Source organism: Diceros bicornis, chromosome 36 (assembly GCF_020826845.1).
Source record: "Diceros bicornis minor isolate mBicDic1 chromosome 36, mDicBic1.mat.cur, whole genome shotgun sequence".
NCBI lineage: Eukaryota > Metazoa > Chordata > Mammalia > Perissodactyla > Rhinocerotidae > Diceros > Diceros bicornis.
The window spans coordinates 13191529-13208782 of NC_080775.1; the positions used below are offsets into that span (position 1 = coordinate 13191529).

The 17254-nt window shown below is 39.5% G+C and overlaps 1 protein-coding gene across 2 annotated transcripts in view; it reads left to right on the top strand.

The window, feature by feature from the left end:
• The window catches only part of CAMK1D (calcium/calmodulin dependent protein kinase ID), a 410392-nt gene that overhangs the window by 244442 nt on the left and 148696 nt on the right, over nucleotides 1-17254 (top strand). For both annotated transcript variants that reach the window (XM_058532428.1, XM_058532429.1), the window contains exon 3: nucleotides 9418-9492. In XM_058532428.1, the coding sequence (XP_058388411.1) occupies nucleotides 9418-9492 (75 nt within the window). The remainder of the gene's footprint in view (nucleotides 1-9417; nucleotides 9493-17254) is intronic.

Sequence of the window (17254 nt, forward strand, 5' to 3'; positions counted from 1 at the left end):
CCTCACCGAAAAAAAAACAAAGAAGAAAGAAAGAAAATCACATCTGTTATGACGTAAATGTATTTAGCTAAGATAAATTCAAAATGGACATGAAAATGTGGAATTACCAGATCCCAAGAGTCTAAAGGTGAATTCTTTCTTAGCATCTATGGTTTCCAGTAACTCAGTAACTTACCAGTGGTTCTCAGACTTTCCATTTGAATCACTTGGGAGGTTTTTAAAAAATCCCAATGCCTAGGCCATATCCCAGACCAAATACATCATGATCTCTAAGGGTCAACCCAGGTATCAGGATGTTTTAAAACTCCTCAAGTATTTCTAACATATGGCCCATTTTGAGACCCACTGGTAACTTATGGGTGGTAACAGGAGTAGGAAAGAAATATAGAGAGTCAAATCTTCTAACCTGTTCTGATTCGGGTAACCAGCTTTTTGAGTGTCTCTGATCTGTAAGACTTTAGGAAGGCCAGAATGAACTGTTCATTCATTCTTCCACAACAGTCATTGGATGTTTGATATGTGCCAAGCACTGGGTTTTTCGCACTGATTTGGACCGATCTTATCCCTCCCTCGGACTAGAGACAACCAGGCTTCAGCTGGATCTTCTGGAGCTATTCTACACATGAGCAAATCACACGGGCATTTCTCTGTTGGTCCAGGGCATTGTAGAGGCTGCCTGTGGGAGAAGGAAAAAAAGGTCTTTTCCCTGTAAATGGCTTTCTGTTTCAAAATATCCTATTCCATCGCTAACTGACAAACTTACCCATGCAGAAGAGGAGGCTGTTGAAGCGTGAGTTGTAATCCATGTTTCTGTGTAGCAAGCGCTATTCTAGAGAATACTGGTGGGCCCTTATATACCCCGATACACGTTTCCTCATTATAATTTTTAGATTCCTCGATTGTTAGAGTGGGAAAGGACCTCCAAGAGTATCCTGTCTGACTGGTTAATTTCTAGATGTGGAATCTGAGACCCTGTCAAGTGATGTGACCAGCATGTGGTCACATAGAGACCAAGCCAGCCTGGTTGGCGCCCCTCCCATGGTATCACTACAGCCTCTAGCCCTGCCCCCTACCTACAGTGCTGGCCGGGCCCCCACCTTGTGTGCCCTACATTGTACTGAGGATGCCTAAGATGCTGTTTTGAAAATATGGTCAGCTGAGCACAAAGGGTTTTTATTGTTGTTTGTTTGTTTTTATGGATTCAAAGCAAAACTCATTTCACAATGAGAGCGTATCGCACGTGGTACTTAATCCTTACAAAAACAACGAAACTGTCTTGCTTGCTTGAGATGTAGTTGATTTAGGTACCAGCCTTTGCTCCTTGGTCTCCCATTGGTTACAGCGCCATCTGCTGGCAGCAATGAGAGATGATTTGAAGCTTTGAGTTTTGAATTCTGGTCGTTGCTGGGGTGGCCTATATTCTTAACAGACAAGATCTCTCTCTCTCTATGCAATATGATACATATATGTGTATATATAATATACTTTACCTTACACATGTATATATTGTATGTAGTTAGATAGATAATGAGACCACATATTTTAATGTTATTTAACAAATGAGGGAATCAAGTCAGAATTTAATGACTTGTTCAGAATCTTACAGTTACATGCATCAGAGCTGAGACCCAACCTAATCTCCTGATTGATTGCTTGAGTAGTAAAACTAGTCAGTGTGTATTTCTTTGTATCCAGCATTATGGATATATTTTGGTGAACCAAGTGTTAATGATTTTTATCAAGAACTTTTAAAAAATGCCTCTTAGTAAAAGTTTGGTGATACAACAGTCTAGCAACCTTTCTCTCCTTGGATTCAGTGAGATAATTAAGCCCTGATGCCCTGAGACATTCATCGCATATGCTGAATTAACCTTCTCTCTAAGGTTGCCATCCTTGGGAGAACTGAGAAAATAGTCATTTGAGTCATTTTTCTCTCTTCTGTGGGTCAGATGAAGAAGTCTGGTTCAGAAAAACTGGAAGGTGAAAATCCCTTCCCACCCTAGCACACTATCTGAGGTAACTAGTTGCCGGTTTGATATGTATTCTTCTGGCCTTTTTAATCTGTGTATGAAATCATTTGAATATGTACACACAGATGCATACAAGCAGATACTTGAGATACAGTGCAGTATGTACAACAAGCTGATAAAAGAACTAGGTGGTCCAGAGGAGGGGGGATCCATCCTGCAAGAGGTAAGGAGCAGCAGAGTGTTCTCAGTGGAGATGATATAGAATGAGTCTCGGAGGCTGAGCAGTTTAGTAAGAAGATATGAGAGGAATGAGCACACCTATATGACCAGAAAAGGAGATGTGCACAGGTGTACAACAGCTGTCTGGGTCCAGTAAAGTTTTGGCGTGGGGCAGCGGTGGAAGGTGAGATGCGATGGGCAGGTGAGGACCAAGCAACATGGGACCTTGTAAGTCGTGGTGCCATTGAAGGATTTCAAGCTAAGAAGTTTGATCAACTCTATATTTTGGAATGCTGGCTCAGGAGACAGCATGGAGAACGGTTAGGAAGAGAGCAAGACCAGAGGGAGGTAGGGAGAACAATTAAGTGCTTATAAACTGGGAGTGATCATCTATAAAATAGGAATAATAATGCCTACTTTATAGTTGCTGTGAGAATGAAATGAGATAACATCTGTGAATGAGCCTGTTAAGTTATAAAAAGGAAAGGTATTATTTGATAGCATCTGGCAAATATTTCAACTCTGTCACTTTCCCTTGTGACTGACGGTATCCTATTTTCATTAGCGTTATTTCCCGTACTGCTTATAATGGGAGAAAAAAAAAATCTGACCCAAGAACGAAGGAAATGATTTTATTTCAAAAAAAGATATAGCATTTACTTAAATGAGTGTTTACCAAGACATTACAAAATTCTTAATGTATTTTTGAGGGAATTTGCCATGCTGGAGACCCATAGCATCTTTTTTTGTGAATAAAATTTAAGTTTTCTGGGCCATTTAGAAAAAGAGAGTGGTGAGTGGTGAAAGACCTAGTCCTTTACGGTCTTTCCTTGAAAGGGGCTTGCTTTTGCCAGAATGAAGCCTTTCCCTGGCTGGACGGCTAACCCGGAAGTGCCTGAGAGAGGACAGGAAGCTGTTCTCTGGCTCATTGACGTAACTTCCGCCTTGTGTGCCTGCGGGGTGATCCGTTCCTGTGCCATCTTCACTCTGCCTTCTCTGTATGATCACTTTGTCTCCTGTCTGTTCCTTCTGATTAAATTTCTTTCCATCTCTTATCCTCCTGTGACCTCTTTAACCTGGGTAGATAAGTGACCATTCCCCAGGGACCATTTTGCAAAGAATGCCAAGGAAACGTGTTTTGTTGCCTTTTCCTTCTTCTGATAATTTTCATAATTGCTGCCACAGTTGTTACCAGATCATGATAGGATAAGAAAAAGTAAAACACGCTGAACTTTTCTTTTCTCTCCTCTTCTCATGTGTTTTTCTAACTTTCCTAATTTTACATGGATTTCAAAATTTGTGGATGCTTGGACCGTGGAGAATTAGACTGGAGAGAGAAATGCTGTCGCTGTCATTTCAAGGAAGCATGTGTATTCAACAGAATGTGCCTCCTTTGGGTCTGGATCTTCCCTCCAGCTTGGGGCTTTGGAATGGGGGCCTGCTGGTGCATTTGGCACTGATTTTTTTTTGCATGAATTAACCTTAAAATGTTTTCCTGGCTCTTTCTGGGGTTTTCTTGCTTGGCTGTCAGTTACCATGCAGGCAGGAGTCTGCATCAGTGCCCATATGCTGTTTTCCCGTTCAGCTTTTCTCTCTCTGTCTGCCTGGGCCCACTTACCTCTGTCCACCTCTTCTTTCATTATTGGGGATTATGGAGACTTTTGTGTAGATTGCCATATACCCTCTGGATATAGATGTATTGGCTAATGCTTACTTTGGGCCTGGTAGATGGTAAATGATTAAAATTAAGTGAGGTTCTTTTCATCACCTAAAGTTGCTTTTAGAGACGTTATTCCTTTGAATTATGCACATTCTAGAAAGGTTTGCCGTTTGGGGGTGAATATTCCTCGTGTATGAAGGTTCTTTTGGCCATGTTTTGGAAAGACGGAATGCTGCCCTTCAGGGCTTTAGCTGTGCAAGCTATGCAGGGTTAGCTTAGGTTTCCATTTGCTTGTAACTGACATCCCCGCCTCTTTTCTCTGTCCCTTTGATTCTCCCTTTTGATGACACTAGCAGATCTGGGCTGATGAAAGACTCTTCCTAATTATAGTTTCTGGACTCCTGACTATTCCTTCTGCTTCCGAATACCTGTTCCTCTGGTTCGCTTTGACCCACTGGGATTTCATCTCTCAGGATGTTTACAACCAAGAATCTTGAGTCCTTCCACTAGATTTCAGGATAGTTTAGCAAATCTCTCTACCTCTGGAAGTAGATATTATATTGTTATGAAATTTAATACCTTAACTTTAGGTGTTATAATTTTATACAAATAACTCAATTATTTAAGCTCTTCGATATTCTCCTTATAACTTAGTTAATATGAAGTTATAGCATAAGTGGTAGAACATGGGTTTGGGAGATAGAACCTCAACAATTCCAGTGATAAGTTGTATGACCTTGGAATACTTACTTAACCTCTTGAAGTATTAGTTTTCCTCTTTTAAAAATGAGGAGAATAAGACCTACTCCATAGGATTATTGCATTTAATGAAATAATTAAAAATACTTAGTACTGTGTTGACACATAGTTAACACTCAATAAATGATATATATAAAACAGCCTTGTAAGTAGGGCCTAAAGAAAGTTATAAAATTAGTTCATCACTAGATTTAGATGTGTTACATCCCAGGGGACTGAGGAAATTGCACTTATCACAAAGAGTCAGAGTTGAAATGTTTGCGAAAACAATGTAAGAGATGTTGGCCAATTTTCCAAACATAAAAAAAAGATAGAATATGAGCTATATGACTGGGAAGTTTGTCTTCAATGCACAGAAAAATTCTGTAAGAGTAAATTAAGCAGATGGTTTGTGATCATTTAGTAAAGACTGTAGTGGTTGCTAGGAGCCACCATGGGTTTACTAAGAACGAATCTTCCCAAACATCCATTTCCCTTTTAAAAGGTATTATGTGGCGTGTAAAACTGAGGAATGCCATTTCAGCAAAGAATCTAATTGTCTGCTTATGGCTAGGATGGTAAAATACGGGCTAGATGATAGTACTGCTGGGTTTGCAACTTGACAGCAATTGAAGCCAGCTGGTTAATGTCATGGTTATCTTGATGGGGGTCTCTGGTGGAATACCAGGGAGCTCTGACATATATCCTTCTCAGTTAAGACTTTAAGTAGGAATTTGGGTGAAGACATACGGGATGGATGTGTACCAACCAAATATGCAGATGGCCCTAAGTTTAGAGGGATAGTAAATATAATAGACAAGAGAATAAAAATTCAGAATATTCCTGATCGTCAGAAGCATTGCATGGAACCCAAAAAGACTGAATTTAATGAAGCTAAAGGTGAAGACTTTAAGCTCAAAAGATCAAGACTGAGTAAGAAAGGAGATCTTGTTTGATAGAAGTTCAGGTAAAAATAATCTGGTCATTTAATTGACCCTAAGCTTAATATTCTTCTGTTCGTTCATTCATTCAACAAATATGTATTGAAAGTATTACCTGCTGTGCACTTTTCTTGGCACTGGGGAGACAGTGGTGAACAAAATAGTCAAAAAATCCCTACCTCCTTGGAACTTATATTTCTTATATGCCAACACTTGTGTAGCTGCTTAAAAAAAAAAAAAATGAACCTCTTGTTACGCTTTATTTGCAAAAGTGTAATATCCAGCTCATGACGGTTAAGAGTTTTACTCTAGTATTTAATACCCTATTTGTGATGCTGTATTTTACCCTGGGATCATTACTTTCAGTTCTGAATACCACAGTCTGGACAAACAGGAGTGACAATAATATGATGAGAAGAAAATAAACCCTGTTTATTTTAAACCCCCTATTATAAACCCCCTATTTTAGGAGGATTGGTTGACGATCAGAAGATAAGACTAAGTGGAGACTTATCTCTCAAATATTTGCAGGATATATAAGAAGAAGGGGTAAGCATGCTCTCTGTTGCTCCCAGGAGTCACTGCTCGTTACGAGGAGGCTGATTTCTGGTAAATATAAGAAAGGCTGCCTGGGAAGTATCCTAGCCGCAGCCGGATACCCACCTGTGTGAACTCCCCAAAGGCTGAGATATCTCCCTTGTGATTCCTAGTGCTGGGTCTGGTATGTGGTGGGCGCCCAGAGATGTGTGCATGGGTACTCACGTGGCATTTTGTGAAGATAATCTAGGTATTAAAATAATGTTAAAATTTTAACTTCAATTTTTGTGTATCTAAAGAATCTGAGGGTGGAATGAAGTACCTGAGAACAGATGTGGGAGGCCAGAATATTTTCTGCCATGACGTTCTAACGTTTACAAGTTAATTAAGCCACTTTTCTTAAGACACATTTAAGAGGCCATTTTAGGATTCCTTTGAAATTTCTAAAGTATGCTTATTCAAACATTACCCATCCCAGCTCGACCGCCATCATTTTCTTGAGGCCTTAGCCCTAACTTGGACCCATACGAGGCCTTGCCTTCTCTGAACTTAACGCCACTTCTACAGAGTTTAGCATTTAATTCTTTCCTAATTGCTTCAGGGGTCTCTCCATCAAGGTGATAAGCGTTTTGAGGGCAAAATCTTATTTTATATTTTTCTTGTATTCTCCCAGACCAGACACATGGCAGAAACTCAGTAAATGACAATTGCTTGATTGCTTAATTCATTAGTTAAGAGGAATAGTCAGTAGAAGTCTCATTCCAGCCACTGTGAGAACTCATGTGAGACATGGCAGGTTAAGTAGACTTTAATTTCTCTCTCCCTTGCATCCAAAGAAGGGATTATATTCTTAATTTATTAGAGCCTCCTACTTTGGCTGGGCAAGTGCTTTGCGCATAGTTGATTCTTTGTATACAATTGAATCTCTGTTAATGGCTGTCCCCCAGGCCTCAAACAGCCTTCTTGGCTCAACCTCGGAGGGCAGCTAGGGCTGCAGGTACAACTCTCTAAGCCCAGTTTAGAGGCTCATTGACTGTGATTCACATCACTAGGGTGGCCAGATTTAGCACATGAAAATGCAGGGTGCCCAGTCACATGTGAACTTCAGATAAACAGCAATGCAATATTTGGGACATACTTATACTAAAAAAGTATTCATTGTTTATCTAGAATTAAACACAACTGGGTGCCCTGCATTTTATCTGGCAATTCTACCTATAAACCCCATTCCTTTCATTTTCCCATCAATCTAAGCTTTAATTAACCCCCAAATTAACATGACTGAAAGAAAATATTTGTGCCCATGTAATAGATTCCAATGGAAAACTTTTAAAAATTGAAAAAAAAGAAAATCCATACCCTGTATACTTTTTGTGGTCATATTCTTTCAAGTATATCCAATAATGATAATTCCACAAAGGTCTAGAATCTTGGCAGTTCCAAATTAATCTCTCTTGGTTTCCTTGGTTGCATATTTACTTGGTTCGCCGATATTCTGCTCAGATATCACAGTAACCACTGCTAACAAATAAATAATTAGGCTCTGTGCGTTGAAATCGGGTGAAATGTGAATTTAATGTAATCTATCATCTCAGCTCCTACAAGTCAACTGCAGTGACTAATAAGAGCTGAGAAATCAAAGCAAACATTACCACTCTGAGAAACTGTTTTGATCTCTTTCATCTGCTCAGAGGGAAGATATATCCACCATATAAACTTCTTTTTGAGGGGAAGACATTTCACACTTAGGGAAATTGCCTCCATTTTCCCTAACTAAATAATGACTCGTGCTGTTTAATAGCAACACCTTTTAAATATCATTCAGTCATTCAGCAGGCATTTATCAAGCAGATCGATGCTAGGTTGGGGGGAAACAATGAGCATGATGTAGTCCCTGCTTTCAAGGGTTTACAGGAATCTGCACGTTAAATGCTTGCTTTTAGGTGGTTCAGCTGTCATTTCAGTGAAAAGCTTGTGGTAAGAGCTAATTAGCTCATAGAGTAATGAAATAGTTCTCCTCTCAAATGCTTTAAATAAATATCAAGCCTTACATTCTGAGCAGGTGTGACTCTTAATGAGGAGTTCTAGGGGCTAGTGTTAAGCTGTTTCCTTCTCCCTAGGTTCTGTTAGGACTTTGCTGCTCAGAGTGTGGTCCACAGACCAGGAGCATCAGCATCTTCTGGGAGCTTGTGAGAAATGCAGACTCTCTGGCCCTGCCCTGGACCCACTGCATCAGAATGTGCAGTGCAATCAGAATCCCAGGTGATTCGTGTACCCACTGAAGTTTGAGAAGCACTGGTCTGTTACAGAATTTCTCCGGCTCTGCTTTGTGCATACAGATCATCTGAGGATCTTATTAAAACAGATTTCTTGGCCTTGCCCTCAGGGATTCTGATTCTGTCTGACCCAGGGTAGTGCCTGACAATTTGCATTTCTTTTTTTTTTCTTTGGTGAGGAAGATTGGCTGTGAGCTAACATCTGTTGCCAACCTTCCTCTTTTTGGTGAAGAAGATTCGTCCTGAGCTAACGTCTGGGCCCATCTTCCTCTATTTTTTGTATGTGGGATGCTGCCACAGCATGGCTTGATGAGCGGTGCGTAGGTCCGTGCCCGAAATCAGAACCTGCGAACCCTGGGCCACCAAAGCGGATGGCGTGAACTTAACCACTACACCACTGGGCCGGCCTAGAATTTGCATTTCTAACAAGCTCCCGGGAAATGCTGGTGCTGGCTGTTTGGGAACCACACTTTGAGTGGCATCAGTCTAGTCCGCTTGGGGTACTGAATTGACTTTGGGGGGTGGTGGTGACTAGAACCCCAATGAAGGGGTTAGTCTGATTTTCCTTTGCTTACACTGGAGTCATGAACGTGATAATGAAGCCGTTGCTTGGAACATCTAGCCTGTTACAGGAGTGGATTTGCACACAATGAACTGTTCAGGCCAATCTGTGATGGCCATTGTGAGTCTACAGAAGAGGGAGCAATTAAATTCCCCATGGGGGCTCAGCCATTTGAGTTTGGCCCTGAAAGACAATAGGATTTTTAGTGTTGGCCCATTCCTGGGATTCACATGAATATATGCAAGGAGGCTGGGATATACATGAAGCGACAACAGTTAATCCAGTATTGCTACATTGTGGAGTATAGAGCCTCAGGAATAAAGGGGAGCAGAGAGTAGGGGAAATGGGTCTGGGGAAAAGTTTGGGGACAAGATTGGGAAGAGTCTTAAATGTCACGTTAAGGAGTTTGGCTTCTGTCTTGGAACTTTTTGCTATAATGATGTTTTTAAAGTTTTTAAAAGTTGTCATGTCTAATTGTACTTACTATTCTGTGTGTGCTTTTTTTTTCTTTTAGGATTAAGCATGAAAACATTGTTGCCCTGGAAGACATTTATGAAAGCCCAAATCACCTGTACTTGGTCATGCAGCTGTAAGTACCATGTTTAATTGATGAGTGCAGACCAGGGGTTGCAAACTCAAATGCCTAAAGGGCCAGGTGGTAAAATAGACTAATGTAGTGGGCCAAGTGAGACATAGGGAGTGGTGAGAACTGTGGAACATTGGAGAAGCATGGATCCATCTAGAAAGAGTGGAGCAAACACAGGAGTCAGCAGGCCTCGCTTGGTCTAGTCTGCAGCTGCCGGGCCAGACTAAAAATCTAGAGCCCTCACCATGGGATCCTATTCTGCTGTTGCCTGGTGCCTCTATTCAGGATGTCTCTTTTGCTTTTAAATATGCAAGGTCCAAATGTGGCTTCCTGAAAACACTTCAGCGGGCCCACTGCGAAGTACACTCTGCTCTTGTCTCTAGGAGAAACTCCCACCCTTGTCTTCCTTTCGAGGGAGGCTGGGGGAGGGCAGCAGATGGTCGCTGTGTGTTCTGTCCTTCCCCTTCTACTCTTCTGCTGGCAAATAAGTAAATGCACATGTGACCCAACTGGAATTCATACCAGACATCAGAAAAGAATAATTGGGCATTACCATGACATTACCACCCTCATTAGATTATTTCTGCCTTCCAGTAACTCTGGAGATTACCAGAAGATGGAATAAATGAGAAAGCTGAATATCCAGCTGGAACTTTCCTTGAATGTGTGTTTTTTTCGATGTAAGATGAAATTAGCCTCCCCACAAATGATTCACTCTAAGTAACGTAATTCCTAGGAGTAGCCTGGGACTAAATTTCTTATAATTAAGTGATGGAAACTGCGTAAGAGTGTGTCGGGAGAGAGGGAGAATCTCCCTCTGCCCTTTTCCTTAAGGTTCTTATGGCTGGCCAAATAATCAACAAGACAGGTTAGCAGGAGAAAATATTACCAAGTTTAATAACATGTATACATGGGAGAAACTCAGAAATGAGCAACTCGTCCTTCTGTCTAAGCTGCCTGCTTAAGTATTGTAGCTAAAGGCAAGGAAGGTGTTGGGGGTGGGTAGTGGTCTGGGACCTCAGAGGGCAAGAAGACAACTCACATGGAGATAGAAATGCAAATGTTTGCCTGACACTTCTTCTCAGGGTCATATATAGAGAATGTGGTCAGGGAGAGAGAGAGTTTTTGATAAAAGGGGCTTGGTGCCTTTCCTATTGTAACCTCTATCCTACATTATCTTTACAGCCATCATGATAATAACTCTTTCCTGAAACAGATCTTTTGTTTTAAATTCTTTAGGCAGTTTGGGAGGGGAAACTCAAATATTCTTCCAGAGGTCTCTGAGTCCTTATTGTCTTCAGCTTGAAATAATCCGCATACCAGAGTGGTGCCTCCTGGGGTAGCTTGCCCTAAGCACCATCAAGTGTTACGCTTTAACCATGACTTGGGTAAATAAATTCTGGAACGCCATATTATTGAGCTTAATGACCAAAGAGGATTTTTGTTGAAGGTCAAAATATATACTTAAATTTCATTATTTATTAATGATTTTCAGATTTCGGATTGCCAAAGGTATTTAGAACAATTGAGGGTTAGGCTAGCAATTTAATTTTCATCTATTCTCTTTTTCTTATGAATGTTTAAACAACACATTAACTTGGGTTCATTTTTAGGATGCAAATAAGTGTTCATCAATGCACTTATTTAATCTTTCCTTATCTTTAAAATCTTTTTAGTAGGTTATGACATTTTTATACAAACGTTTTTAAAAGTGTCCAAACTGGAAGCATGTGAATGATTTTTCTCTGGCAAATGACATCCTACGTGGTGACTAGCAGATGGACATATTTGTGTGTTATTATCAACCATGAGACTGGCAGTTTCAGCAGTTTCTGACTGCTGGTTCCCAGTTACCTAAGTGCAGCCTTTCCTAGCTCCTTGCGATTCCATTTGTTTTGTAATTTATCACAGTTCTGGTTCTTCCTAGAGAGTGTAGCTCTCCCCAAAAATGGAATACTCCCTAGGAGCTCACGTGCCTTCGTTGGAGGTAGCATTTGCCCTTAAAGAACCAGGTGAACCGCTTTCCCACCAAATATTGACTGCCCAATAGGAAGAATAGGACATTTTGGTGACAAGAAAAAGCCCCACAAACATGTTGGTCATGTATTTAAATGTGTGCATTTTTTTATTGGTGATGCAGAAAAAAATACTAATACTTGAATCCAAAGCTGTATGTACTCACTTGCTTAAGTTCTCTGTTCGTGGAACCATAACTCAAGAAATCAGTTAAAAGTACCCCAAATATGTACATCTCAGCTCAGCCTCTTACTAGCTAGGTGAATTTGGGCAAAGCACTGGGCCTCTCTCAGTATCAGTTTCCTTAATGGGAAAAAGTGAGGCTGTTAATAATATTTACATTAGAGGGCTGTAATGAGTATTGAATGAGAAAAATGTGTGGGAAATGGTCTGTGATAAATAGTAGGGCCTCAGTACAGACTGTTTTCTTTATGGACATTTATATCATTTCCTCAGTATGCCTCTGCAGATGGTCTTTCATTTTGCGAGATAGAGTTCAAGTAGATTTAAATTCTACCTGTCTAAGCAACTGGATTGTGTACTCACCTGCAGAAGTTTATGTAAAGGTCAGCTGGCACGAGAACATAAAAGTGTCTGGAACGCATCGAACCTCAGAACAAAGTTTGGAAGTTGTGGTCTGCACAGCTGTCCCCACTCTCTCACTGAGGTTTTGTATCACAGATTTCTCCTCTATTTTGCAATTTTCCCAAAACCTCCTTAATATGGACCACACTCATTCAGAATTTATATTAATTCAGAGAGGAGTTGGGCTGGAATTAACCTTTAGGGGGCACTGTATGAGGTCCGTCGGGCACGTTAATCACAAAATCCAGCTCTAGAGGTGATGAATGTTTCAGGTACCTAAGGAAAAGACTATTTACCTGCACCATTAATCAATTTAGAAACACTATTTACAAAAATATTAGATATGCTAATTACAAACTGTTAACTCGTACAAATTCCTTTTTTATTGGCTCTCATTTTTTTTTAATTTTTTTTTTTGGTGAAGAAGATTAGCCTTGAGCTAACATCTGTGCCCATCTTCCTCCATTTTGTATGTGGGTCGCTGCCACAGCATGGCTTGCTGAGTGGTGTGTATGTCCACCCCTGGGATCCGAACCTGCGAACCCTGGGCCGCCGAAGCAGAGCATTCGAACTTTACCACTATGCCGCTGGGCCGGCCCCTCTCATTACTTTTTTAAAATCAACTTTACTGAGGTTTAATTTATAGACAATTAACTGCACTCATTTAAATGGTGATGAATGTGAGAGAATCCTATCCATGAGACCACCACCACAATCAAGAACAGAAAATGTCCATCACCCCAAGAGATCCCTTTTGGCCTCTTGAAGTCCTCCCTCCCTCACCCCTGACCTCAGGCAACCAGTGGTCCACTTTCACTCAGTAGAGATTATTTTGCATTTTCTAAAATATTATATAAATGGAATTATATGGTATGTGCACTTTTGTGTCTGGCTTATTTCACTCATCATAATTATTGACGTTGATCCATGTAGTAGATGGATCATTCGTCCATTCCTCCTTATTGCCGAGTGCCATTTCATTGTTATGGGTATTCCATATTTGATCCACTTACCTGTTGATGGGCATTTGGGTTGTTTCCACCTTGGGAGCTATTATGAATAAAGCTATGCGAACATTCACATACAAACCTTTGTGCGGGTGTCTACTTGGGTGAGGACCTAGAAGTAGGATGAGTGGGCCATGTGGTAGGTGTTATGTTGAACTTTTTAGGAAACTGTTAGTTGGTTTTCCAAAGTGGTTCTACCATGTTACATTTTCGCCAGCAGTGTATGTAAGTTCCTGTTCTCTACATTTTTGCTAGCCGTTGATGCTTTCAGTCTTTTCAGTTTTAGCCATTTCAATGGGTGTGTATCAGTACCTCGTAGTGGTTTTAATTTGCGTTTCTCTGATGATTAATCATGTCAGTCATCTTTTTATGTCCTGATAGGCCATTTGTATATCTTCTTTGGTAAAATGTCTGATCAGATTTTTTGCTCAATTTTTATTGGATTGTTTATCATCATATTATCAGGTTAGAAGTGTTCTTTATATAGTCTATCCTTTGTCAAATATATGTAATATGGATATTTCCTCCCTTTCTGTAGCTTGATTTTTTGCTTTCTTAGTGATGCCCTTTTAAAAAACAGCTTTATTGAGATATAATTCACATACCATACAATTTACCCATTTAAAATGTACAGTTCAGTGGTTTTTATTTGTTAGTCACAGGGTTGTACAATCATCATACAATCTAATTTTAGAACATTTTTGTCCCGCTAAAAGAAACCCTACACTCATTAGCAGTCACTCTCAATTCTTCCCTCCCCCAGCCCCTGGCAGCCACTTACTCTCTTGTCTCTATGGATTTGCCTATTCTAGACATTTCATATAAGTGGACTCATACAATATGTGGTCTTTTGTGACTGGCTTCTTTCACTTAGCTTAGTGTTTTCAAGGCTTATCCACGTTGGAGCATACATATATCAGTACTTTGTTCCTCTTTATTGCCAAATAATATTCCATTATATGAATCACATTTTGTTTATCCATTCTTCAGTTGATGGGCATTTAGGGTGTTTCTACTTTTTGGTCTCCAACACTTTTTTATCTGTCTTTTTGTTGACAGCCTTCCTTGTGGATATGAAGTGGTATCTCGCTGTGGTTTGATTTGCATTTTCTCGGTGACTGATGATGTTGAGCATCTTTTCATGTGCTTCGTGGCCACTTGTATATCTTCTTTGGAGAAATATCTATCCAAATATGTTATCCATTTTAAAATTGGGATATTTCTCTTTTATTTTTGAGCTGTAAGACTTCTTTATATATTTTATATCCAAGTCCCTTATCAGACACGTGATTTGCAGTTATTTTATCCTAGTCTGTGGGTTGTCTTTTCCCTTTCTTGGTGATATCGTTTACAGCACCAAAGTTTTTAGTGTTGATGTAGTCTGTTTTTTCTTTTGTTCCTTATGCTCTTAGTGTCATATCTAAGAAACCATGACCTAATTCTTAATCATACCCTTTGAATAGGAAATGTTTGAATGGTGATAAAGTTCAGTTTATCAGTTTGTTTTCATTTATGGTTTGTTCTTTTTGTGTCCTATATGAGAAGTCTTTGCCTACCCCACATTTGCAAAAGTTTTTTTCTTCTAGAAGTTTTATAGTTTTATCATTTAGGTCTATTTCAAGATAATTTCAAATTAATTTTTATGTATGGTGTGAGGTAAAGACAATATTCCTTTTTTTTTTTTTAATAGGGATATCCAATTTTCAGCACCATTTGTTGAGAAGATTTTTCTTTTCCCAATTAATTGCCTTGGCACCTTTGTCAAAAATCAATTGACCCTGTATGGCTGGATTAGTTTCTGGACTCATTATTCTATTGCTTTACTCTATGTGTCTGTCCTTGGTTAATACCACACTGTCTTGTTTACTGTAGCTTTCTAGTAAGTCTTGAAATCAGAAAGTATAAGTCCTCTAACTTTGTTAGTCTTTTCTTAAAATTGCTTTGGCTATTCTAGATTGTGTTTTCATATAAATTTTAGAATCATCTTTTTTTTTTTTTTTTCCCAAAAATGCATGTGGGAATTTTGTTTGGGATTGCATTTAATCTGTATGTCAATTTGGAAACAATTGACAACTGAAAAGAATTGAGCCAGGCCTGCCCAGGGGTATAGCGGTTACGTTTGCACACTGCTTCAGCAGCCCGGGGTTCTCAGGTTCAGATCCTGGGTGTGGACCAACGCACCGCTTATCAAGCCATGCTGTGGCGGTGTCCCATATAGAGTAGAGGAAGATGGGTGCAGATGTTAGCCCAGGTCCAATCTTCCTCAGCAAAAAGAGGAGGATTGGCAATGGATGTTAGCTCAGGGCTAATCTTCCTCACCAAAAAAAAAAAAAAATTGAGCCTTTCAATCCATAAACATGATCAATCTCTTCATTTATTTAGATCTCTCATTTCTCTCAGTAATATTTTATAGTTTTCAGCATGTAGGTCTTCCATATCTTTGTTGAATTTATTCTGAAGTATTTTATTTTTTATGATCCTATTGTAAATGGGTTTTTATTTTATTTTTCCAGTGGTTTGTTGCTATTATATAAAAATACAGTTGATTTTTGTGCATTAACCTCTGACTCGGCTAAATTCACTTATTAATTCTAATAGTTGTTTTGTGGATTTCTTAGCATTCTCTATCTGAAAAATCATGTCATCTGCAATTTACATTAATTCTAGTTGGTCCCCGAAGGAATTCTATTTGTTAGAACTTGTGATAGTTTAGTCCTAAATGTTAAGTGTATTTTACGGTCATAATTATATTTATGTCAGATATTTTGAAAATTCAAATTGGCCTCTTTCCTATTCCTTCCTCGCCTTCATTGGTTATTTAAATCAGTGAGATTTTAGAAAAGCAATAGGAAAAAGAAAAGAAAAGAAAAAAGCAATGACAGAAAACTCTTGATGTATCGGAATATAATACTGGGAAAATCTTTGGCTTGGTTTGAGGATTGTGCAGGCTTTATTGTTGTTTCTGTTGTTATATTTTTGTTTTTGTTGGCAATGCTCAATAGTTTTTATTCCTGAGACTTCATTATCTTTTCTGTGTGGGTCAGTGGAAAGTGGGATTTTGGGGGTTTTTTGGAGGACTTAGGAAGTCCTTGTTTTCTGAATAGTTGGGGAGGATCTAGAACACAACATTTGTGGGAACTATATTTCACAATCTCTGTGCCTGGGAGGTTTTTGGTGTCCTAGGAAACATCATCTTGGGCACCAAGGCTCAGATTTAATAGGGGATGCTCAGCACCCAAATTTTATTGCTTAGCTCATTGCTATTTCGATTCTGAGTACTGTAGCATATTTGTTCCTGTGCTACTGCAGCAAAAGAGGCTTGATTGTTTATAGAGGTCTGTATTTAAATTTTATTTGGGTTTTTGGACAAATATCTTTTTTTTCCTGAATGCTATTTTTTGGAACATTCTTCTTTAGATAGTGTGAGGTCAATATGACATTGAGATAAGTTACCAATGAAAAGTCAGCTTGGGGGCCGGCTCGGTGGCATAACGGTTACATTTTTATGTTCCACTTCAGTGGCCTGGGGTTCGCCGGTTCAGATCCTGGGCAAGGACCTACTCATGGCTCATCAAGCCATGCTGAGGTGGCGTCCCACATAGAAGAGCTACAACTCTACAACTATGATACACAACTATTTACTGGGGCTTTGGGGAGAAAAAAGAAAAAAAGAGAGATTGGCAACAGATGTTAGCGCAGGGCCAATCTTACTCAAAAAAAAAAAAAGTCAATTTGTTTAGAGTTAATTTCTTGTCTGACTTTGCTTGTGGAATATCAGCCCATATATTTGGAAATGCAAAAGGACACCCCCTCAACTCCTCCCCTTTCACGTCTATAACAACATAGGATGTAAAATACACTTCATGCTGATACAATTCAAGGGATACATTAGAATTACTTTTTTATTTAAAGAAAGAGATTGTATTCCCTATTGAATCATAGCATATTTTCCGTAAGACTTAAATTTCTGTATGTGGGTAACTGTGGATTTATATCATCAGCCTGGGCCCCTCCCCTGAATCTAGGCTTGTGTATCTCCAACTGTCTGCTCAACAGCTCCATTTGGCTGTGTAAGAAGCATTGCTCACTTACCAGATCCAAAATAAGCTCCTGAATTTTCTACAAAATCTTCCTCTCCTGCTGTCTATCTCGTCTTT